The 26,227-nt window shown below is 42.5% G+C and overlaps 1 protein-coding gene across 6 annotated transcripts in view; it reads left to right on the top strand.

Moving 5' to 3' along the window:
• Nucleotides 1-6,904: 6,904 nt before the first annotated feature.
• The window catches only part of ubr2 (ubiquitin protein ligase E3 component n-recognin 2), a 38,327-nt gene continuing 19,004 nt past the window's right edge, over nt 6,905-26,227 (top strand). For 3 of the 6 annotated variants that reach the window (XM_038960417.1, XM_038960418.1, XM_038960415.1), the window contains exons 1-18: nt 6,914-7,031; nt 9,792-10,051; nt 10,522-10,600; nt 13,541-13,651; nt 13,813-13,943; nt 14,068-14,206; nt 18,769-18,831; nt 18,966-19,086; nt 19,367-19,474; nt 19,721-19,809; nt 22,444-22,542; nt 24,334-24,497; nt 24,658-24,757; nt 25,027-25,155; nt 25,345-25,528; nt 25,659-25,720; nt 25,824-25,934; nt 26,068-26,133. In XM_038960417.1, coding sequence (XP_038816345.1) covers nt 6,948-7,031; nt 9,792-10,051; nt 10,522-10,600; nt 13,541-13,651; nt 13,813-13,943; nt 14,068-14,206; nt 18,769-18,831; nt 18,966-19,086; nt 19,367-19,474; nt 19,721-19,809; nt 22,444-22,542; nt 24,334-24,497; nt 24,658-24,757; nt 25,027-25,155; nt 25,345-25,528; nt 25,659-25,720; nt 25,824-25,934; nt 26,068-26,133 — 2,100 coding nt within the window. In that variant the 5' untranslated portion in view covers nt 6,914-6,947. Of the gene's footprint in view, nt 7,032-9,791; nt 10,052-10,521; nt 10,601-13,540; nt 13,652-13,812; nt 13,944-14,067; nt 14,207-18,768; nt 18,832-18,965; nt 19,087-19,366; nt 19,475-19,720; nt 19,810-22,265; nt 22,365-22,443; nt 22,543-24,333; nt 24,498-24,657; nt 24,758-25,026; nt 25,156-25,344; nt 25,529-25,658; nt 25,721-25,823; nt 25,935-26,067; nt 26,134-26,227 lie in introns of all 6 variants that reach the window. The other 3 variants (XR_005472126.1, XR_005472125.1, XM_038960416.1) reach the window with 2 other exon arrangements.

Genomic DNA, 26,227 nt, shown 5'->3' with positions numbered 1-26,227 from the left:
GTCCCGCACCGGAGCCCCCACCGAGAGTAGATGCCCATCCGGACCCTCTCCTATAGGTTCAGGTTTGCGGCCGGAGTCCGCACCTTTGGGGGGGGGGGGGTACTGTCACGCCCTGACCTTAGAGATCCTTATTATTCTCTATGTTTGGTTAGGTCAGGGTGTGACTCGGGTGGGAGATTCTATGTTTTCTATTTCTTTGTTGTTTTTGCCATGTGTGGTTCCCAATCAGAGGCAGCTGTCTATCGTTGTCTCTGATTGGGGATCATATATAAGTTGTGATTTTCCGTTTGGGTTTTGTGGGGAGTTATTTTCTGTTTAGCTGTTTTGTTGCCTGAGAACTGTATGCTTTTGTATTTTCTACTTTGTTATTTTGTTGCGGTGTTCAGTTTTATTAAAAATCATGAACGCCTACCACGCTGCACCTTGGTCTCATTCTTCATCCGATGAGAGACGTTACAGATAATGGAACATTCGCTCTTATAGCCTACAATGTGCGCATTGCTGTACTTATAATGTGAAGAAATAGCCTAATAGTTTCTCAACATTCAAAGCTAAACGTTCTGATCTGTGTCGTCAGCCACATTGCGTAAAAAAGTTTTTGGGATGCTAGTGGTTGTATTAATTTGTGATCTATCGCATCCCACAACTGTCCCAGACTGTTTTTTTTCTTGCACAGAATAGAATACGTCAACTTTTGTACTATGGGGGATAGTAGATTGACAGGCTCTAGTGTTTTTGCTGTTTGTTAGGCCTACTCATCTTGTTGGCTGACAAAAAGTAAATGTGGACAGTTCTTCCAATATCTTCAATATGCACCTCAGAATTGGATAAGGACCTGCGCAGTTGCGTCCCCGATGTGTCTGTCTTCACTTGTAGACTGTGAGAAAGACCGATCATGTAATGCAGAGCCATGTGAGTGAGAGTTGCCTTGGAGCATGCAGCACTCAGGGAGAAGGGCACAACTCAGCACTCAGGGCCAAGGCCACAACAGCCACTGGCCGCAAAAGGTATGTTTTTTTTTTTAGGGTGCATTATGGCCACAAGGGGATGCCGCCGTAAAATTTGAGTCATTATCAAGTGCTTGTCAAATTGAGAATGAGAGACTGATCAAGTGTGTACAGCCTGCGCAAAAAACTAAGCAGAGCTCATGCCTTTCAAGATACTTTTTTCAAATCGTCATTAGAGTCCCATCATGCAGCGTTACAATGTATTAAAAATTAAAACATATAGCCCAACATTTGTAAAATAACTCAATTTACATTAATAACTCTAAATTAAGCATATAAGAGTACCTATTTCTTTGTTAACCACTCAACACAATTGTTTTCACAAAAATGCACCTTTATAATAAAAGCATTACATGCATAATCACATGTAATGCATGTGCGCACTCCCTCAATTCGTTTGAAGAAAATATCCTTTCTATTTTATTCAGCGTAGTTCAGTTGTATTCTTCATATTATAAAATAATGCCACAGAATTCTAAGCAAATCTGCTAAATGGACTAATGTAGCTCACAGCCATCTGGCATAGCCAGATCAGGACCTAACATAAGGACAACTCAGAGTATGCTATTCTGTTCTTATGAAATAAACTACATTCACTTCACATCATGCTTCTTTAGACCTGTCTAAAATAAATAATGGATTTATTGTGAAGGTGTAGACCACATTACATGGATTTATTAGACTTTTTAAAATGTAGATGTTCCAAAGGTCTGCATCAGTGGCTTGTGTGTGGAAGCCAGGAGATGCTAAATGTTTTTATGTTAATTAACGTCAATTACCATGAGTTATTTACTTGACATTCACCGGCTGACGAAATTTCGTGACCGCCACAGCCCTATGTGGGAGTGTCCTGAAGTGAAATGCGTCTGGGGCAAAGTTAGAAAATACATTTTGAAGTGCATGAATTTTAATATTCAATACTTTTAATCTATTATGTTATTTAACGATGAATCTCTCAATTAATAGTGCCAAAAAGTACCAAAAATTAGAACAGGACATGGTAGAAATAGTTTTAGTTAGCTCCGTGGTCCTGGAATTCTCTCCTGAACATTTTAAAATGTGATGATCTAGTTTCGTTGGTGGAGGTTAAACACTTGATCGATGTATATATCATAGAAGAGTGTAATTGTTTTTAGGCCAGCTGTTTTTAGTCAAGACGCTTGTGTTTTTAATGTAGAATGTTTTTGTTGTACTGTATGTGTGTTTATAGTTTTGTTTAATGTTGTGTTAGTGTATGTAAGTTGTTCCCTCTGCTGCTATTGGACCAGGTCTCTCTTGGAAAATAGATGTTATCTCAATGAGAAAAAAACCTGTATAAATAAAGGTAAAATAAAATAAAAAATCTTAGAATATTACTGCTGCGTTTTTTTTGGGGGGGGGGGCTCTAAAGGCTCAATCACACTGACAGCGTAAGGATTTTGGTAAACCAGAATTCTATTAATTTCCATGGAACGCTGTGTTTGCCTTGAAACACTGCGTTGCAGAGGCAGTTGCAGTGCGTTCTGTGTGGTGCATATGTTGGATTTATCGAACGTATGCGTCCAACTGTATGTATAGACGAATGCTGCATACCATTTTGCGCAAAAACACTGTCGTTGTGATCAAGGCCCAAGATGGCAACCACCTCACTCTCTCCCATTTAACCAGTGGAAACAGTTACTATTAGAAGCTCTAACATCAGAACTATCGACAGCTAGAATTAATGGTGCTAGTCAAGGAACAATTGAGGCCTGGACGAATATACTTGACTCTGTAAAGAACAATCTCAGCTAAAGCCCCGCACATACAAGCCAATTATATACACTACCGTTCAAAAGTTTGGATCACTTAGAAATGTCAGAACCGTAGGATAAATAACCAGGGCAAATAAAGCAGACAATGAAAGATCTTACAATATTCGATGATGACATTAAACTAAAACAGGCTACAGGCCTACTACCAAGTCAGAACAGTAGGCTATATGCCTATTCATTCAGCACTTCTGAAATGGACATCGACACAATTCAGAACATGGGCCGTTCTTACAGTATTCTCCCTGTACACCAAGTCCGTACAGTACGTTAAATTAACAGGGGCATATAAGCAGACAATGAAAGCTCTTACAATTGGAGCACGTACGCAGGCAAGGAAAGCTGTTACAATATTCGATGATGACATTACTCTAAAACTGGCTATAGGCTACATGTGCACAACCAAGTCCGAACTGTAGGCCAAATTAACGGGGGCACATAAGCAGACAATGAAAGCTTTTACAATATTTGATGACATTTCTCTAATACTGGCTATAGGCTACATGTGTGCACCACCAAGTCAAAACAATTGTACAAATAGTCCCCGCAGTGCTGCCTCACAATTGCCACACCATTTAAAAAGCATGCTATAATTCTGGCAAGCATATTCTCCTATGTTTGTTGGTTATGAAGCTCGATGGCCCGTCAATATGTGGTGTCTAGCTGAGCCACAACGTTTGATTTCCCCAGTAATCCCAGTTTAACAGCGTTGTCTATATGTGATGCACAATTCTCCTGTTTTGAGACCCTTTCAGACAGATGTTTTAAATCCTTAATCCCAGACTTAGACAACACCCCGTCTCCACTGAATTTGCCATTTCTGACTTGTTGTGTAATGTTTATGTTCAATGGCCGATGAACACCGAGACATTTTTATCTCTAATTTCTCTTCATATGACAAGGATTGAAAAGGATTTGCCAGTAGATTGTCAACGTGATTCATGATCATTGCTTGTCTGGCCTGCTAACTAAGACTTTGAAAGTATGATGTTGACATGATCAGTCCTATCAAAGCTACGGTAGATAAAACATGATTTGATTTCATTTTATCTGTGGCCAATGACCTTGAGCCTTATTGGACAGGCACTTCTACTGTAAATCTATGGCAGCACCCAAAGGGGTTTGAACTTTCTATCTCCCCCTGTAGATTTTGCGGTGACGTAGTGTCCTAATGAGTGATAGAACACTGAGCCAATCACATCGAAACTAGGGAACATTACCAACCCCTACGCTCTGTATTTTCCACTGGCTGCCCCACCACCACAGAAATCACTGAGCTAGGATGAAACACCTGTATTTTGGAGCTGCCTTACTCAGTGCCACCATAGGGGATTGCTTTACTGGTGGCACTGTCAGTGATTTATTTATAATTCAAGGCACACTTAACCAGCATGGCTACCACAGCATTCTGCAGCGATACGCCATCCCATCTGGTTTGTGCTTAGTGGGACTATCATTTGTTTTTCAACAGGACAATGACCCAACACACCTCCAGCACCCCCACACCATCACACCTCCTCCTCCATGCTTCACGGTGAGAACCACACATGCGGAGATCATCAGTTCACCTACTCTGCGTCTCACAAAGACACAGTGGTTGGAACCAAAAATCTAATTTGTACTCGTCAGACCAAAGGACAGATGTCCACCGGTCTAATGTCCATTGCTCGTGTTTCTTGGCCCAAGAAAGTCCCTTCTTCTTTTTGGTGTCCTTTAGTAGTCGTTTCTTTGCAGCAATTCAACCATGAAGGCCTGATTCACGCAGTCTCCTCTGAACAGTTGATGTTGAGATGTGTCTGTTACTTGAACTCTGTGAAGCATTTATTTGGGCTGCAATTTCTGAGGCTCGTAACTCTAATGAACTTATCCTCTGCAGCAGAGGTAACTCTGGGTGTTTCTTTCCTGTGGCGGTCCTCATGGGAGCCAGTTTCATCATAGCGCTTTATGGTTTTTGCGACTGCACCTGAAGAAACTTTCAAAGTCTTTAAAATGTTCTGGATTTACTGACCTTCATGTCTTAAAGTAATGATGGACTGTCATTACTCTTTGCTTATTTGAGCTGTTCTTGCCCTAATATGGACTTGGTCTTTTACCAAATCGGGCTATCTTCTGTATACCACCCCCACCTTGTCACAACAAACGCATTAAGTAAAGAAATTCTACAAATTATTTTTGACCATGGCACACCTGTTATTTGAAATGCATTCCAGGTGACTACCTCATGAAGCTGGTTGAGAGAATGCCAAGAGTTTGCAAAGCTGTCATCAAGGCAATGGGTGGCTACTTTGAAGAATCTCAAATTTAAAATATATGTAAGATTTGTTTAACACTTTTTTTGGTTACAACATGATTCCATATGTGTTATTTCATAGTTTTGATGTCTTCACTATTATTCTACAATGTAGGAAATAGTCAAAATAAAGAAAAACCCTGGAATGAGTAGGTGTGTCCAAACTTTTGACTGGTACTGTGTGTGTGTGTGTGTGTGTGTGTGTCTATCTATCTATCTATCTATCTATCTATCTATCTATCTATCTATCTATCTATCTATCTATCTATCTATCTATCTATCTATCTATCTATCTATTCAATTCAATTCAAGGGGCTTTATTGGCATGGGAAACGTGTTAACATTGCCAAAGCAAGTGAGGTAGATATTATACAAAAGTGAAATAAACAATACAAATTAACAGTAAACATTACACATACAGAAGTTTCAAAACAATAAAGACATTACAAATGTTATATTATATATACACAGTGTTGTAACAATGTACAAATGGTTAAAGCACACAAGTTAAAATAAATAAGCATAAATATGGGTTGTATTTACAATGGTGTTTGTTCTTCACTGGTTGCCCTTTTCTTGTGGCAACAGGTCACAAATCTTGCTGCTGTGATGGCACACTGTGGTATTTCTCCCAGTAGATATGGGAGTTTATCAAAATTGGATTTGTTTTCAAATTCTTTGTGGATCTGTGTAATCTGAGGGAAATATGTCTCTCTAATATGGTCATACATTGGGCAGGAGGTTAGGAAGTGCAGCTCAGTTTCCACCTCATTTTGTGGGCAGTGTGCACATAGCCTGTCTTCTCTTGAGAGCCATGTCTGCCTACGGCGGCCTTTCTCAATAGCAAGGCTATGCTCACTGAGTCTGTACATAGTCAAAGCTTTCCTTAAGTTTGGGTCAGTCACAGTGGTCAGGTATTCTGCCACTGTGTACTCTCTGTTTAGGGCCAAATAGCATTCTAGTTTGCTCTGTTTTTTTGTTAATTCTTTCCAATGTGTCAAGTAATTATCTTTTTGTTTTCTCATGATTTGGTTGGGTCTAATTGTGCTGTTGTCCTGGGGCTCTGTGGTTTGTGTTTGTGAACAGAGCCCTAGGACCAGCTTGCTTAATATCTATCTATCTATCTATCTATCTATCTATCTATCTATCTATCTATCTATCTATCTATCTATCTATCTATCTATCTATCTATCTATCTATCTATCTATCTATCTATATATATATATCTGCCCCACCTGCCCAGAATGATAGGTCGCCACTGCCCTAAATGTAGGCAAATTTTGCTGGGGGCAAAGATCCCCACCGTTTCTATTGTTTATTTCCAGTTACCTCTTTATAAATCTAGCCTATTTATTTGACTCAGTTATCCCAGAGCTTTGTAGGCCTAAATGTTTGGGTGAATCGAGAACCAACCATTTAGTTGTAATTTACTGATCTGGTCAGATTATGATGCTGCCTTTTAAACGAGAATTAACAATGTTCCGCTAATGTCTGGCAGTCTGTCTGGCATTAGATACATGCTCAACATTATTGTACAGTGTAAATAAATGTATTGCACATATTTTGTCATGACTTTATGGAGTATGTCACTACCATCACCATCAGAATATGAATTATGAATATTTTGATTCTGATATTACAACTACTAGTAAGTAGGCTACTACAGTGTGTCTCATGTCCCCAGTGCACCTTAGAAAAAAGTCCCCTAGTTTGGGCTGTTCCCTGACCATGTTGTGTCATCGTTGATCCTTCAGCCTCTCATTTTCCATTAGTCAGCTTAAAAGTTTCCCTACTCTCTCGTCCGCACTATGAACGGTTGATATCCGTTTCCTTCCACACTGGACGGACTAGCTAGCGAAGATGGCGGCGGCAGAATCTGATCGTGAAGTACCGTCTGCTCTGTGTACTGAATTCCTGAATTTCTCTGCCAAGGACACAGCTTCGGTATGTGACAGTTTCCATATGTGTATATATTTGATGTGATGTTTCTTATCAAAGGGTGCAGAGCGCACCAATTTCATCGACTATATTAATTTCTATATTTTTCCATCTCGACTTGTTTTTCTTCAATGCGATGATGTTGGCCTAGGCTACAGTACGGGAACATGGCTAATGCTAACTAGCGTTCTAGAAAATGGCATTAGCTAACCTATGGCATTAGATAACTGTAATATAATGATTGGAATCGATACTATACCAGCTATTTTATATTGGTAGGAATGTGTCCAGGATTATTTTAAACAATACTAGCTAACGTTATAGGCTAGGGTCACTTGGCAGACAGTATTTTTGGTATTGCCGGCCAACATAATTTGTTCGCCGCACTGTCTGAACGTCAAGCAGTTGTTGTTCCATAACTAGCAGCAGTAGTTAGCTATCCTGTACAACTTGCGTACCAACAAACCCGCAATATCTGTTGTTGGGAATTGACCTTATTCGCTCCGTGAAATCCACCCTGTTAATGTTAACACAACCAGTTGGGGAGAGTGGGGTGTAGTTGGGGAGAGCTCGGCCGTCATGCCTGGGTCACACCGACAGTGTTAGCGCAAAATAGGACACAGCAACCACTGGATATGTGTGCAACAAAAGTACCAACATTTATCTTCTGTTACCATTTCTGTCAAACCGTCTTCGCATACGTTCGATAAATCGAACGTATGCACCACGCAGAACGCACTAAAACTGCCAATGTTGCAAGACAAACCGTATCGTTCCATTGGAAATTAATGTACTTCTGGTGTCCCAAAACGTAAACTCTGTCGGTGTGATTGAGGCGTTAACCAGCTAGCATCGTAGCTCCCTGATCAGACCAACAGCGTCATTGCTTCAATTCTGCATAATACATTCTGCAGGCAAACATTTTTCATATTGTAATCCAAAATTGTTGCTGGATATGTGCAACAAAAGTTCAACATTCAACTTTTGCTACTATTTCTGTCAAGTCAATTTGATGCATACATTGGATAAATCCAATGAATGTACCACACAAAACAAAGAACGCACTGCAACTCCCTCTGCAATCACAGCATTACATTGGAAATGAATGTACTTCTGTTGTACAATGACGCTGGCCGTCTGATAGAGGGGTAATGATGCCAGGTTACAGAAAAGCTTGAATTTAGCTATTTGCACAAACCTAGCTAACTAGCTAGTTATTAATTCTACCTACTAGTCACATATTGTTAATAACGGTAAAACAGATGTTTTCCATTACCCATGGCTCATCCAGTGTGATACAGCACTTGTTGATTGCGAATACTTCCCTAGCTAGCCAGAATGTATTGCAAATGTATCAAATTGTCAATAGTGTCCTTGTACTTGGGCCTTCAGTAGCTCTGGTGTCAATCACTACCAACAGATGTGAGAACAATCCATAACATTAAACATGGAGTCTAATTCTAAATATGCTAAACATTGTGTTGATCACACTAAACGAAATATCAACTTCAGTGGTCTTTCATTTCCCCATTACACTCGGCCTAAGACTACATGTTGTCTACATGTGACATCTGCCCCCCTGCAGGCTATGAGCTCACTCTCCACATATGACACAACATGCCATGTACTAGATGTGACTGTGCTAGTTTATCACTGTCATTTGATTAATTATATTTGCTAGGATTGACTTTAAGGGTTTCCCTATTGCCTGGTGCAAGTGAACTGAGCTGTCATGGAAGTTGAGCCTGCTCCGAGGTTGCCCCATTGGGCAGGTGATTATATATATATTGTTTTTAGATATATTGATAACGACCTAAATGCAAAGAATTCCAGTAGTCTGGTCTTTCTCGTTCCTCCCGTGTATAGGTAAAAATAGCTACTATTTCATGCAAGTGATCCAGTGATTGTCAGAAAGTTTGGGTTGACAATTAGGCTGTTATATTTTATAGAGCCCGACCAATGTTATCGGACTATATTGGCCTTTTACCTCTATATCAGTATCAGACGATTTTTCCACTGATAACCGATATTCAATAAATAGGATGAAAAAATGGAATCTCATACTAATCTGAACACTTGTGGTCATTCTCATGATGTCATTAATTTAACAATGTAAGAAATCAACATTTGAAAGATTTTTCTTCAACAATTGCTCTTTTGGGTGGCAATTTGAGAATTCAGGATGGAAAAAAGTAACCCCCCCGGTGTAAAACAGTATATCGGCAGATACATCGGCAAGTTTTGTCCCCCCCAAAAATTAGAATTGGTATGAGACCCCCAAAAACATATAGGTTGGGCTCATATAGAGCGGGAGGGTCGCTTATCAAAGCAGCAGGCCCCAGCAAAACAGGCAAAGGGGCATGCCAGATACTTTCATTACAGGAAACATGAGGCTAATGCACTTACTGACCATGTTTTTGCCTCCTAATAAAAAATAGGATGTTTGGAGTGAGGTGACCATATAGAATGTGCAGCTCACGCCGATGCAACCAGTATGATTTAAAATTTAAAAAATTCACAGCCAAGTCAAAGGGTGGCAAAATGCGACTAAATGGTCGCAGTACAGAGCCCTGCCTGTAGGCTAACATATGTATGTTCATCGTTCAAGATTCAGCTCTGCTCATCATACAATAAAGACCACCCCATATAACGAAGTCAAATTCATACAAGTTGGACCTGGACTGTGTTAAATGCCCTCCAGTCTGAAAAGCTAACAACAGGTTTGTTGTAATGTTCATGTCTCACTGTTACCCCCCCTCTACACAGAAATGGCTCCAAGTGACCGACCTGTACAAGGAGGTGTACCAGCACCTGGCCCGCTATGTACCCAAGATCTACTGCCTGGGGCCCAACCTGAACCCCCAGAGTGAGGACCTGCTGGCCCAGCTGCTGCTGCAGGCCCCTCTAGAGTGGTACCTGTGTGGGGAGGACCCCTCCACGGGCCTTGCCAAGCTGGAGCAGAACAACCAGCCATCACAGCTCTGTGGACACGTCTTCAGAGTGGGAGAGCCCACCTACTCATGCAGGTGGGGGTAGTTGAGGTCTCGTTAGACAGGCAGACAGAAAGACAGACACGCATACGTATGCTAGCTGTCCTTTCCTGTGAATTGGGTCGAGTTGGTACTGTGTTAAGTCTCAGGTCAAACCGTAAGCTTCCTGGTAAGCGGTGCTGTCTCGATAAGGTCGAGGTCACTTCCGTTTACAGGATCAGCTTGACCATACTAGCTAATTCCATACACACCCAAGTGTGTGTTCAATGGAAAGCCATTGCAATGCACTCACATGCTTATTGTACTGTATGTGCTGTATAGCCTAATTGAACATCCATTCCATGAGTATTGTTTTTATTTTTCCTGAACAACTGCTCCTTTGTATTGACATTGAGTAAGAGGGTAGCATGGGATCAAGACATGACCTGGTGGAACCTTGGAAGACAATGTTAGGTACTGTTGCTGTCCCTCCTGCTTCTCTCACAGTCTAGCTCTCTCTCCTGCAGGGAATGTGCTGCAGACCCCACCTGTGTGCTTTGTATGCAGTGTTTCCTGGGCAGTGTGCATAAAGAACATCGCTACAGGGTAAGAAGGACCACACAACCTCTATCATACACTCAAGGGTTCAGTATAAGCAGGCCAACAGCCCAAACAATGGCTAGTAGTGCTGAGCCATTAACTGTCATTTTGTTTATGAAACAACTAATTGACCCACGTTGGTTCGACAACTTGAATTCCATTTATTTATTTTATTTTTTATTTGTGAGCCCAACGCACCTTTTCTCTACAGAGAAATCATTCACGAGAGAAGTCAAAAACTATTTGGGACGCTGGGCTGAAGGGAGTTGTAGTTTTCATTAAGCACATATTCAACCTAGTTCAGCGCATACCCATGGTAATTAACTACAATGACCATAATCCATTGCGCCTGTTTTTTCCCAGCTCGTGCAGAGACAGATCAGAGAGGAGAGGCGAAGCGAGAGGTTTCACTCTTGCCAAAATCTGTCCAAAATAAATAAGCCCAATACATTTCTATGGGCTTATTTTGGACCTAAGCTTGTCGCCTGCCTTTGGGACAACGACTTCCATTGTTAGGGCAGAGACATGAGTATCTCATCATTATATACAAATCTTTGGAAGGATACACTTTTACGCCTGCTACGTTAGGTTATATGCACACAGACCGCATGAGAGAGAAATGTACACAACGACGAGAGGGACAGAGACGGTTTGTGAAAGAATGCCTTATTTACTTTGAAGAACTAGTCAATTGTATTTTGGCAGACAGCTCTGCAGCATACTTAGGCAGGCCAGCGAAATAGGATGACTAAAGACAGTACATTATGTAATATACACAACTGAAATATTATATTTCATAGTCATTTCCTATTTTCTTCTATTGATGTCTACCCAATGTGGACCTGACACAGATGATGGAATATGTTCGATGTTTTGGCAATTGAATGTTCACTATTTTTGGCTTTGGAATATCCATTAAAAGCTCTAATATTGTAATATAATTATTTCATAATAATAATAAAAAATAATCGAACCAAAACGGAACCGACCTCAAAAAGCACAAATCGCTCAGCACTACTGCCTAGGTTTCAGTAGAAGCTCTGTCTCTGAATGGGTAGGTAAGTGTGAGTGGGTGATTGCCATGAGACGGGTCACCCAGTTGCTGCTCTGAATCCAGGCTGAGGATCAGGCAGGCAGGCTAATCCCATTTGGGCTTGCCACTCTCCTGCCATGTGAGCCTCAGGATGGGTGCACCTCTCCTCAGGTCTCAAGCTCTGTTCACCCAAGAGTAGGTACAAGTTGCCCCTAACTACTGATACAGGGTCAGGTATATACTGTAGTTTTTAGGCCTACTAACAGTTAAGGTTAGGATTGGGGGGTAGGGTGAATTGATCTGTGGAAAATATGACCTTGAGTGCTTACTTATGCATTCTGGTTTTGTCTTACTCCCCTTTGTTTGTGTTCTAGAACATTCTAAAACACTACTTCAGGGCAGGAAGATGTATGTACAGTTGAAGTCGGAAGTTTACATGCACTTATGTTGGAGTCATTAAAACTCGTTTTTCAACCACTCCACAAATTTCTTGTTAACGAACTATAGTTTTTGCAAGTCGGTTAGGACATCCACTTTGTGCATGACACAAGTAATTTTTCTAACAATTGGTTACAGACAGATTATTTCATTGTATCACAATTCCAGTGGGTCAGAAGTTTACATACACTAAGTTGACTGTGCCTTTAAACAGCTTGGAAAATTCCAGAAAACGATGTCATGGCTTTAGAAGCTTCTGATAGGTTAATTGACATAATTTGAGTCAATTGGAGATGTACCTGTAGATGTATTTCAAACTCAGTGCCTCCTTGCTTGACATCATGGGAAAATCCAAATAAATCAGCCAAGACCTCAGAAAGAAAATTGCAGACCTCCACAAGTCTGGTTCATCCTTGGGAGCAATTTCCAAACACCTGAAGGTACCACGTTCATCTGTGCAAACAATCGTACGCAAGTATAAACACCATGGGACCACGCAGCCATCATACTGCTCAGGAAGGAGACACGTTCTGTCTCCTAGAGATGGACATACTTTGGTGCGAAACGTGCAAATAAAACACAGAACAACAGCAAAGGACCCTGTGAAGATGCTGGAGGAAACGGGTACAAAAGTATCTATATCCACAGTAAAACGAGTCCTATATCGAGATAACCTGAAAGGCCGCTCAGGAAGGAAGCTACTCCAAAACCGCCATAAAAAAATCCAGACTACGGTTTGCAACTGCACGTGGGGACAGATATTGTACATTTTGGAGAAATGTCCTTTGGTCTGATGAAACAAAAATAGAACTGTTTGGCCATAATGACCATTGTTATGTTTGGAGGAGAAAGGGGTAGGCTTTCAAGTCGAAGAACACCATCCCAACTGTGAAACACGGGGGTGGCACCATCATGTGGTGGTGGGACTGGTGAAGTGCACCAGGGACTGGTGCACTTCACATAATAGATGGCATCATGAGGGGGGGGGAATTGTGGATATATTGACTCAACATCTCAAGACATCAGTCAGGAAGTTAAAGCTTGGTCACAAATGGGTCTTCCAAATGGACAATGACCCCAAGCATACTTCCAAATTTGTGGCAAAATGGCTTTAGGATAACAAAGTCAAGGTATTGGAGTGGCCATCACAAAGCCCTGACCTCAATCCCATAGAAAATGTGTGGGCAGAACTGAAAAAGCGTATGCGAGCAAGGAGCCCTACAAACCTGACTCAGTTACACCAACTCTGTTAGGAGGAATGAGCCAAAATTCACCCAACTTATTGTGGGAAGTGTGTGGAAGGCTACCCAAAACGTTTTACTCGTGAAACAATTTAAAGGCAATGCAGGTGATGTAGAAGATGGTCATTGTTGTCGTCTTTCAAATGTAAACCATCCAGAAGCTTCTCTGTCTGCTGCGTATGACTGTGTACATGTACTTGTGTTGTCTTGCCTCACATATCGTCTCCCCTTCAGATGACGACCTCTGGGGGAGGGGGTTTCTGTGATTGTGGAGACACAGAGGCCTGGAAGAAGGGCCCTTACTGTCAGAAACATGAGCCCAACATCAGTGACTCTTGTCAGGAGGTGAGCAGCTCTCAGCCACTGCGACTGTATATCATGTCTCATTCACATCTAATAGAAGTACACAGTTCATTCACTGCTGTTACTACACATTATGTTACAGATTGCTAATTGCCACTTTAATCATTCTTTGAGGTTGACACAATTTGATTGTGTATTTGCAGGATCCCCTTGCCCACCTGTCAACAGACATGATTGCCCGCTGCTACAATGTCTTCTCTATTGTGCTGAAATACGCCGTGGACATGCTCACCTGGGACAAGGAGGACGAGCTGCCCCCGGGCCTAGAGCCTCCGTACGTACACACCCGCACACAGGAAGTCATTTGTGATCACATGTCATGTTCTTGCTGGTCGTCATGACAACAAAAGGGTTTTCATCTCTAGCCAGTTGATATTCATGTCTTTTTGATTTGTCAGAGACCGAGGTGACACCTATTACTGCATGCTCTTCAATGACGAGGTGCACACTTACGAGCAAGTCATCTACACCCTCCAGAAGGCTGTCAACTGCACCCAGAAAGAAGCAGTCAGCTTCGCCACCACAGTGGACAGAGATGTGAGTGTGTTAATGACTAATGGCTTCATATTAATGATGGGGGGGGGAACATTTATAGTTACATATTGCAGTTTATCTATATTTGACTCCAGGTATTAATTAGTTAAACATTATTTTACTACTGTAAGTAGTAGGGATGCACCGATATGACATTTTTGTCCGATACCGGTAACCAATATTTTACATTTTAGCGGCCTTTTAAGCATTCTAGTACAGTTAAGTAGTTGAAACAAGGTGTCATATGTTCAGTTAGGAACAGATTGTTTAATAACTTGTAATTGAGAAAAAGGACATCCATGAATGTATTTTATTAGCACAACAGATATTCATGACACAAATAGTTGAGCTGCCCCGCATTACAAAGATGGTAAAGTTGCTGGTGGCTCTTCTCACTATCTAATCTTGACTCTATGGAGAAACTTAAAAGTGCTTTGAAATAAATATTGGTTGAAACTAAAATGCAGTTCATCATTTTAGCTTTAACTGCTTGAAAATATGACTGTCTCTAGGCTGTCCTGAACTGCTATAAATGGCACAACTTCAGCTTTTCAAATGTGCTCAGCGGACTTGACTAGTAAAATGAGAGCAAATTTACAACACATCTCATCTTTCATTTTGGAAATAAATAAACAAAAACAAAACTGCTTTGTTTTAAATTAAATGAAAATCTTGACCTATACCAGCCATGAAAAAACAACAGAAAAGCCATCGGGCTTAGTCATTTTTCCCCCCAGTGCCTATAGATGATTGGGTTACAATATGACTGCCCATTTACAATTTTAACATTTGGGGGAGGTTTTTCTTCACAAAGAGGACCTGCTCGGCTTTGTCACGAGAGAGTCCGTTTCTTTTTCCGTCTACAATGTGTGAAGCTACACTGAAAAGGTGCTCACTGTCCGCACTAGTACAGGGAGCACCAAGATACTTTCTACACGTTGCTTGTTACTTCTCCAGTATCCAAGTGCATCTTCATTCCTGGTAATAGTAGGTTCTGGTATGCTAGTATCTGCAAATAATGGGAAAGGGGGTTAGTACATTAAATACAACATATTGCCTTATTCTTGCATTCTCAAGGATCATTAGGCATAGATCAATATGGGCAAATGTTGGCCGATGTAGTAACAGAAAATGCAAATACAACGCGTCTCTCTCTGAGACACACACTGACCAGAAAGTTATTTTGTTGGAATTTACGTATGTCCCCATTACCAGTAAAACATAATCAAAACAAATTTATTTAATTTACTTGCTGTGCTGTTTCGTTGTTCAGTCGTTTCATTTTCAAGCAGGATTTCATCATGTATGTCAAGCAAGTTTCAGCTCTGTCTGTCTGTGGCTTCTTCTGTCGTGGGTCCTCTTCCTTGGTGCGCATTGTCACTGTGTCCGTTTCCATCTTGTCCAGCGGTGTCTAACATTTCACGTAAACCCTGTTTCTTGTCTGCATCTAAGTAGCGGTCCTTGTACCTAGCATCGACCATGGTGGCGACACAGTAAAGAGGCTCAAAGAGAATACCACCGAATCGCTTGTTCATAGCTTCTAGTCGAGTACTTTTGCAAGTTTTAACCCCACGGTCTGTGTCGGCAGTTTTGTTGAGCAGGTGTTTCAATGCCATGACAGAGGGTATCACGTCTGCTGCCGACGGAGCTTATTTCTTGAATCTGTTGTTCGAATGGATCTCGGGGTGTGTTCATGTTTTCAATTAGAGTCCACTGGTTTGTACTGATTGTTGCAGGTAACTCAGTCGGCTGCGTAAGCGCCAAGTTCTCGTTTTTGTTCAAGCAGGCTCTCCGTCATGTAAAAAGTACTGTTCCAACTGGTGGAAATGTCTTGCTTAAGCCTTCTCGTTTTTATTCCAAGCTGCTCCTGTATTGCTTGCAGCCGGCTGCATGCTAGCGTTTTAAAATGACTCACTATCTTCCTACCTGTTGCCACTGTCAGATATGCTGCGTTGGTCCAAAACACCTTCGTTCACAGCCAGTTGCAGCATGTGTGCTATGCATGGAAAACTGGCAACTCTGCATTCTTCCAAAGCCTTTGTCATGTGCATTATCAGGTAGCACAGTGTGTACTTTATTCCAAACATGTTCTCAAATGCCATTGAAATGGCAGCAGCGGTATGAAAACCAGCACATTCTTGAGTATGCAATACGGCTTTCCACAGTACGAAATCCTCGTCGACCCACTCTGCTGTCAGACTCCGCATTGTCATGGGGCTGACATCGCTGGTCCAAATGTCAGTCGTGAAGCTAATAGCAGTGACGCTCATGGATGTGCGTTTCAACAATACTGTGTAACTCCAGTAGGGCAACATCTGAAAAATAGCGCCTACTTGGTAGTGTGTACCGGGGCTCGAGGTGCTCGACCAGTCGGCGAAAGCCAACATCATCCACGACAGAGAACGGTTGATTGTCAAGGACAATAAATTTCATTATCTCGCCGTTAATGGATTTCGCCTTTGAGTTGTCTCACTGAAATGTTCTTACTCTTTCAAATGACTGCTGGACTTGAACTTGTTTAGTTGTTGGAAGTGTGCGCTTAGTTTTTTTTCTGCTTTTGTTCTAAGTAGTCGCTGCACGTCTGGGGGTCATGCACTTTCAAATGAGTAATTAGGTTTGTGGTATTGAAGGATTTCACTTTCTCCCCTCGGGAAATAATAGCAGCACAAACATTGCATATGGCCTTTTTGTTATCTTCCTTTGACACTTGAAAAATAGATCCACACAGAGACATTGTGGGCTAGGTTAGGAATGCTGTTGCATGTGTAGCGCTGTATTTTTCGGTGGTGTCATTACGTCATCTACCTACGTTATATAGGTATGCACGTCAGCTTTGACATCGGTTTTTCACATCGGCGTTAAACTAGACATAGAGCCGATGTTGGCATTTCTAGCTAATATCGTCCGATTCCGATATGCTTAACGATATATCGTGCATCCCTAGCAGGTAGGGTTAGCTAGCGCTAGTCGGCTGGCTGTACATTTTCAAGCGCCTTTTTTTTCATCCTATAGCTTGTTTTCCATCTTCTTTTGAAATAGTGAGCCAACATGTTTTCAGAGCTTTTATTTCCCTGATCAAAAACAGCAGACTTACAGGGCTCCCGAGTGGCGCAGCGGGCTAAGGCACTGCATCTCAGTGCTAGAGGCGTCACTACCGACACCCTGGTTCGATTCCCGGCTTTATCACAAACGGCCGTGATTGGGAGTCCCATAGGGCAGAGCACAATTGGCCCAGCGTCGTCCGGGTTTGGCCGGTCGAGGCCGTCATTGTAAATAAGAATTTGTTCTTAGCTGACTTGCCTAGTTAACCTCTCTGGGATATGTGGGACGGTAGCGTCCCACCTGGCCAACATCCAGTGAAAATGCAGAGCGCCAAATTCAAATAAATTACTATAAAAATTAAACTTTCATGATATCACACATTCAATATACCAAATTAAAGCTACACTTGTTGTGAATCCAGCCAACATGTCAGATTCCAAAAATTCTTTACGGCGAAAGCAAACAATGCTATTATCTGAGGATAGCATCCCAGCTAACAATCACAGACCATCGTATTTCAACCCTCCCGGCGCGACACAAAACGCAGAACTAAAGATATAATTCATGCCTTACCTTTGACGAGCTTCTTCTGTTGGCACTCCAATATGTCCCATAAACATCACAAATGGTCCTTTTGTTCGATTAATTCCGTCGATATATATCCAAAATGTCCATTTATTTGGCGCGTTTGATACAGAAGAACACCGGTTCCAACTTGCACAACGTGACTACAAAATATCTCAAAAGTTACCTGTAAGCTTTGTCCAAACATTTCAAACTACTTTTGTAATTTCAACTTTAGGTGTTTTTTAACGTAAATAATCGATAAAATTGAAGACGGGATGATCTGTGTTCAATACCGGAGGAAAACAATGTGTAGCATGCTTTCTGGTCACGCGCCTCTAACAAACAGTACACTTCACTGGAGCCTCATTCTGAACAGTGTTACTTCTTCATTTCTCAAAGGAAAAACCTCAACCAATTTCTAAAGACTGTTGACATCCAGTGGAAGCGATAGGAACTGCAGGAAGGTCTCTTAGAAATCTGGATTCCCAATGAAAAGACATTGAAAGGAGAGTGACCTCAAAAAAAACCCAATCTGGATGGTTTGTCCTCTGGGTTTTGCCTGACAAATAAGTTCTGTTATAGTCACAGACATGATTCAAACAGTTTTAGAAACGTCAGAGTGTTTTCTATTCAATACTACTAATAATATGCATATATTAGCATCTGGGACTGAGTAGGAGGCAGTTTACTCTGGGCACGCTTTTCATCCAAACGTGAAAATGCTGCCCCCTATCCTAGATAAGTTAAGTAAAATGAAAAAAATATTGAGCAATATATTTGGAACATCATTACAATAAAATTGTGGTATCCAATCACAATACATATAGAATTGTGAGAATCGCAGTACATATCGCATCGGCACCCAAGTATCGTGATATCGTATCGTGAGGTCCCTGGCAATTCCCAGCCCTACTTCATATGTGTATAATCATTCTCTTGTATCTTCTGCTATACAGGGAAGGAAATCAGTGCGCTTTGGCGACTTCGCGTTCTGTGAGCAGGCCAAGTCAGTCATTGTGGTGAGTAGCATGGTCTGGGCAGCTGGATGTATCTCCATTGAAATTGTCATGAGATGACAGATGCTCACATCCCACCGCTGCCACCAATTAAACCATGTCATTTTTCATGAGTGTATTAATCTGTGCGTCTGCAGAGGAACACGAGTCGTCAGTCAAAGCCCTTGAGGGTCCAGGTAATGCACTCCTCGGTGGTGGCTCACCAGTGCTTTGCTCTCAAAGCCCTCCACTGGCTGGGCCACGTCATAGGATACTCAGGTGAGTCTCCTTCCTCTTTCCAAGCTGCATGTGAAGTATGTCTAACTGCCGTTGGATTGTACATTCCGTATCCTCTTGAAATATAAAGAATTTAACCCGCAATCTTTAAAAAAAAATCCGCTTCATAAGTGGTTTATTGGAGGAAAAATAAGTTTTGGTCACGTCAGTCTTTACTTTTGCTAAAGACCCGCCACACATCCTTGTTTGCTTTGTTTTTGTATCCTTGTGTGTGTTTGCCCGAGGCCCATTGACACCACTTGTGTATGCTCTGTGTTTGTAGATGCTCTGAGGAGGATCCTGTGTCAGGTGGGCCTGGAGAGAGGGCCAGAGGGAGAGAACTCCTCCCTGGTGGACACACTCATGCTCTGTGACTCCAAGATGTGGAAAGGTGAGGAGGAGGAAATGCGTCCTTTTAGTTCTCCTGCCAGGGTTGGGGACAATTACATTTCAATGCAATAATTGAAAAATCCTCATCGAAAAGAAATGGCAAATGTCTATTTACTTTGAGATTTGATTGAATTGGGATGGCATTGACTGACCCCCTCCCACCCCCTTTCTCCTGCAATGCACGTAAAACATGAACAGCCTTTCCGTGAGTACTGTTGTTCTAAGTAATACCTGTTTTCCACTCCAGGGGCCAGGAATGTCTACCACCAGCTCTTTATGAGCAGCCTTCTCATGGACCTCAAATACAAGAAGCTATTTGCTATCCAGTTTGCAAAAGTAAGCCTCTTCTTTTGACCCTTGATTTGAAGGACCAGTATGGCCACCTAATGTAACACAGCTATGTGGAAAGTCACAGTGCATTCTGCATTATAAGCACTGGAGGCGCTATTGTGAACCTGCGTCTCCAGCTGGCCCCCTTTTTAATGAGGAACTAATGTGTCAACATCACATCAGCAGGGGCGAGGACTTAATCCTGATGTACATACAGTTGTAGTTGGAAGTTTACATACACTTTAGCCAAATACATTTAAACTCAGTTTTTCACAATTCCTGACGTTTAATCCTAGTAAAAAAATCCCTGTTTTAGGTCAGTTAGGGTCACCACTTTAGTTTAAGAATGTGAAATGTCAGAATAATAGTAGTTATTTTTTTCAGCTTTTATTTCTTTCATCACATTCCCAGTGGGTCAGAAGTTTACATACACTCAATTAGTATCTGGTAGCATTGCCTTTAAAATGTTTTACTTGGGTCAAATGTTTAAGGTTCCCACAATAAGTTGGGTGAATTTTGGCCCATTCCTCCTGACAGAGCTGGTGTAACTGAGTCAGGTTTGTGGGCCTCCTTGCTCACACACACTTTTTCAGTTCTGCCCACACATTTTCTATAGGATTGAGGTCAGGGCTTTGTGATGGCCACTCCAATACCTTGCCTTTGTTGTCCTTAAACCATTTTGCCACAACTTTGGAAGTATGCTTGGGGTCATTGTCCATTTGGAAGACCCATTTGTGACCAAGCTTTAACTTCCTGACTGATGTCTTGAGATGTTGCTTCAATATATCCACATCATTTCCCCCCCTCATGATGCCATCTATTATGTGAAGTTCCTCCTGCAGCAAAGCAACCCCACAACATGATACTGCCACCCCTGTGCTTCACGGTTGGGATGGTGTTCTTCGGCTTGCAAGCCTCCCCCTTTTTTCCTCCAAACATAACGATGGTCATTATGGCCAAACAGTTACATTTTTGTTTCATCAGACCAGAGGACATTTCTCCAAAAAGTAAGATCTTTGTCCCCATGTGCAGTTGCAAACTGTGGCCTTTCAGGTTATGTCGATATAGGACTCGTTTTACTGTGGCGACAGATACTTTTGTACCTGTTTCCTCCAGGAGCTTCACAAGGTTCTTTGCTGTTGTTCTGGGATTGATTCTCACTTTTCGCACCAAAGTATGTTCATCTCTAGGAGAAGGAACGTGTCTCCTTCCTGAGCGGTATGACAGCTGCGTGGTCCCATTGTTTGTACAGATGAACGTGGTACCTTCAGGCGTTTGGAAATTGCTCAAGGATGAACCAGACTTGTGGAGGTCTTGGCTGTTTTCTTTTGATTTTCCCATGATGTCAAGTAAAGAGGCACTGAGTTTGAAGGTAGGCCTTGAAATACATCCACAGGTATACCTCCAATTGACTCAAATGATGTCAATTAGCCTATCAGAAGCTTCTAAAGCCATGACATCATTTTCTGGAATTTTCCAAACTGTTTAAAGGCACAGTCAACTTAGTGTATCTAAACTTCTGACCCACTGCGATTGTGATTAAGTGAAATAATCTGTCTGTAACCAATTATTGGAAAAATGACTTGTGTCATGCACAAAGTAGATGTCCTAACCGACTTGCCAAAACTATAGTTTGTTAACAAGAAATTTGTGGAGTGGTTGAAAAATGAGTTTTAATGACTCCATCCTAAGTGTATGTAATCTTTTGACTTCAACTGTAAGTGCTAGCTCAATGTCTCAAATGTAAATGTATGGTGTAGCTATTGCAGAAAATTGGACACTGTCTTGAATTGAAGTTTGATATGACGGAAGACTGTATTGTATGAATGTGTTGGCACAAGGCCTCAATGGGGGCACTAACTACATCACATCCTTTAACCAGTCCTCCTGGGTGGCTTTCCTCTCAGCCTGCTTGGCGTGTAACTCAGGCCCACACACTCCCGATCCCTGTCTGACCCCAAAGTCTGCTCTGCTCTCACACACACACACTCGGAGCCAAGACTCTACAGGTCTCCTGAGCTGAACCTGAGAGCATAGATATATCTGCTCACTAGGTCGCATGAGCTTAGACTCGAAGCCAGGATGTTGGATAAGATGGGCTGCTCAAAATCTTACGTGGAGGAGTATTTAAACCCAAACTTTGATTGGACACAATTGGTCTGATGCTATCCTGGGATTCTATATCTATGCTTTCGGAGACCTGGGTGTTCAAGGGCAGGAGGGCTTCAGAAGCTTAACGGGGAGAAGGATGAAGTTGCCCTTAGACACTGATCTGAGGTCAGTTTTGCTTTCCTCCCAAATGGTTAAGGTTTTTTGATTTGGAGTAAGCTGATCCTAGATCTGTGTCTAGAGGTTACTTCTCCCGGGAGCTTAGACATTTTTTTTGGGGGGGGGGGGGTTGAGGAGAGGGAAAGGGGCCCACGCCCTTTGACCAGGAGGTGAATGTCCCCCTTGTCGTTTAGAATTACCGGCGCCTCCAGACAGATTTTATGGAGGATGATCACGAGCGTGTAGTGTCAGTGACCTCTCTGTCAGTTCAGCTCTTCACCGTCCCCACCATGGTGAGTAACCCCAATCCCACGCCTGACCACACACACACCTTCTCTTCTTCTCTTGTCTTCCACATGCCAACACCATTAGAATTATGAGCGCTTGCAGAGCGACTATGTGAAAGATGACCACGACAGGGAGTTCTCAGTCACTGACCTCTCCGTGCAAATGTTCACAGTGCCCTCCCTGGTGAGTACGGGCCGCAGGGTCGGGGTGAGATAAGATAGTACCATCCGAGATGGGACGCATGCTGAAAACCTCAGGGATCTTAGACTTAGTATGGATGATGTCATGTCCATAGAGAGAAAGTATGGCCATTTAAGTCAGGGGTTCCCAAACTTTTTCACTTGGGGGAGGGGGGGCCCTTCCAGCATTGTGGAACATCCCTTCCCCTCTGCACGCGCTCACACACACACAGGCCACGTCTATTTCTGTGGGCACAAGCACTGTTCATGACACAAACTGTTCACACCTCTCTTGGTGGAGAGAATTTTGGAAGTTTCTAAAGCTTATTTCCTGCAATTCTACACAAATTTTGATAAACTATTAGGCTATTCCTTCACGTTATGAGAGCATCAATGCGCACACCTTCTACTAATATGTAGTAGGTTATAAGCGCGAATGTTCCAAAATACAATCAATTAGCGGCAAAACGCTGTTCTCAAAAGTGACCGGAAATGTGATTATGCATGTAATGCTTTATTATAAAGGTGCATTTCTATGGTGACAATTATCTTCCCCGCACTTGAAACTCAAGTGCCGACTATGTATGCCAGTTAGGCTCTACACCGGTTGTAAAGCAGATTAATGTGCTTAATTTTAAGAAGTTATTTGGCCACTTTACAAAACTTATCAAAACAGTTAGGCCTATGGGCTAGGCTACATGAGGTGTGGAACTGATTTGAAAAAGTCGACAAAGGCATGCTCTGTTTCTTGCCTTACTGCACACAAGCTGGGCATCATTCACAAGTGTTAATATGTTGTTCATAAGTGATAGGCTAATATTGTCACCAATCAAACTGTTCTTAATTTAATGTTGTCTTTACATATACAAAATAATATATGTGTTAAATTAGTTAGCAAACAATGTTCTTTCCCAAAAACACAGCAAAACTACATCTGTTACAGTAGCTTTAGTTAGCAACTATATAGCTAGGTGTCATCTAAAATAACCCTAATTTACAAGACTTTTACAAGACCACTGTGGTGTTAATACGATCATCGTAACAGCCCTAAACCGGACTGAGTTCCCCGCCGACCCCACAGTTTGGGAACCACTGATCTAAATCATGAGTGCCATCTTAGTTACGTTCCGAATAGCTCCATTCTCAACATTGATTCCTTGAAAAGGGTGTGGCATGCTATACTGACGTTAGATATATGATTTTTTCTTAACGACATTATACAGTCAACATCCCATTTCATGTCGTAATAACTATACCCATGTCATAGATATGAAAATGTTAAAGAATCGTATGCTATTCCAATTGTATGCTGTAGTGTAATATAAAGTAACTGTCCAGTGTTACCAGATTTCAATCACCTATAATTAATACAAATGAGTGTACATGGTTTTCCTTCTAGAAAATGGTAATGAAGTATGTTAAAAAGAAGCATTTCTGTGTTGGCTTGGTCTGGGTGTTATACCGGTCATTAAAAATATTCACCCGAGTAGACTGCTGATTGGCTAGCTCCTCTGAGGAAATGGCAAGCATTTTTTTAAATGGTCAGTTTGCGATACAATGTATCCTTTGGCCACATAGGAGTGAGTATAGGAGTCACCACCAACATTATTTGGGTATAAGTTAACAGAATATGAACTTTTAACAAGTGCCATTTCCACTGGACAGTTACTTTAAGGCTGTAGTGCATTGTCACGTTTTTACATAGATTTGCTTAGATTTTGTGTAGTAGGGATTTGACTCCAGAATGACTCCTGCTACTTGAGGCTCCCTGAACCTCTTCCTTTCCCCGGCCCAGGCGCGCATGCTGATAACAGAGGAGAACCTGATGACCACAATCATCAGGACTTTTGTGGACCACCTGCGCCATCGTGACCTGCAGGGCCGCTTCCAGTTTGAGCGCTACACCGCCCAGCAGGCCTTCAAGTTCCGCCGCGTACAGAGCCTCATTGGAGACCTCAAGTAAGATGCGCGCACACACACACACACACACACACTCTGGGCAATATAACAGTGTGTGTAGATTAGTTGTGTGAGTGTTAATCAAAGCCAGCATACTGACCGCTGTGGAGTGTGTGTTTCGGAATGGGTTGTAAACAATGTTGTTGCTGTGTGTGCGCAGATACGTCCTCATCAGTCGGCCCACAGAGTGGAGTGACCAACTCAGGGAGAAGTTCCTGGAGGGACTCGACACCTTCCTGGAGCTGTTCAAGTGCATGCAGGTAAGGACAGGTTGCCTTATAGTGGTGATAGGAGACAAAGGGAGTTTACAACCCCTCTGGGCATGATTGAGACTGCGCAGCACTGTGGAACAGAACAAATAAGATGGTTGGTAGCCTAGCAAGCCTGCAGGAAAACGTACTTTCACCCGCCCAGTTCTTTCACACCAGAGCAGATGGAGGAGATTAGAGTAATTAGATCCATCCCATGTTTCTAGTTCATTTGGGGTAGTGTTGAGCAGCATCTGTGCTTTCTGTCTTTCCCACCTCAGGGCATGGACCCTGTGGTGAGGCAGGTGGGCCAGCACATAGAGATGGAGCCTGAGTGGGAGGCAGCCTTCACCCTGCAGATGAAGCTCACACATATCATCTCCATGATGCAGGAGTGGTGCGCCACAGATGTGAGTGACTGGACGTATACATGCACGTGTGTGTGTGCGCTCATATGCACATGAATGTACACACTCTCGCTTTCTCTCACAAACTCACATTCTCAAACGTTCGCTCACTCACAAACACGCAGCCAGCCGCCTTCTCTCACCAGTGTTCCTATTGTTTCATCCCCTGTGTGTTTGTGTGTGTGTGTACAGGAACGTGTGCTGATTGAAGCCTATAAGAAGTGCCTAACAGCCCTTACACACTGCCACAGCGGCTTCACCGATGGAGAGCAGCCAATCACACTGAGCATGTGTGGACATTCTGTGGACACCATCCGTTACTGCGTGTCTCAGGAGAAAGTCAGCATCCACCTGCCTGTTTCCCGCTTACTTGCAGGTAGGACACACACACACACACACACACACACACACACAGCTGAATGACAGACCACTAATGCTTTGGCTTTGATATTGATGAAGAAGAGTCAGCACATTGCTAACATGGTCACTGCTGGTTTTCTGTTTAGGTCTCCACGTTCTCCTCAGTAAGATGGAGGTGGCCTACAGATTCCCTGAGCAGCTTCCACTGGTAAGCATGCAGGAGGAGTGTCTCTGTGTACGGTTGGAACAGGTTCAGCTTGCCTTTTACAAAATGTGTGTGTCTTCTAATGAGTCTCTCGTATGGTCCACAGAGTGAGCTGAGCCCCCCCATGCTGATAGAACACCCCCTTCGCTGCCTGGTCCTCTGTGCCCAAGTGCACGCTGGGATGTGGAGGAGAAATGGCTTCTCATTGGTGAATCAGGTAAAATCGCCCCGTCCGCCACCGTATTGCCTTTCTTCCCCTGCGGTGTATACCAGAACTGTAACACACGGTGTGTGTTGCTGTTCTCGTGGTGTTTATAATGAAGAGAGCTCATAGTGTACTCTGGTTGCAGATCTACTACTACCACAATGTCAAGTGCAGAGTGGAGATGTTTGACAAGGACCTCATCATGCTGCAGGTCGGTTTGTTTTAACTAACAACCTAATGATGCTTAACGGTCAACAACGTGTTACAGGCTTGAACAAGTGTGTGTGTGTGTACGTCTATGTTTG

The sequence above is a fragment of the Salvelinus namaycush genome, chromosome 22 (assembly GCF_016432855.1).
Source record: "Salvelinus namaycush isolate Seneca chromosome 22, SaNama_1.0, whole genome shotgun sequence".
Classification (NCBI taxonomy): domain Eukaryota; kingdom Metazoa; phylum Chordata; class Actinopteri; order Salmoniformes; family Salmonidae; genus Salvelinus; species Salvelinus namaycush.
Note: the sequence above shows the minus strand (reverse complement) of the source record. Positions and strands in the feature narration are given on the sequence as shown.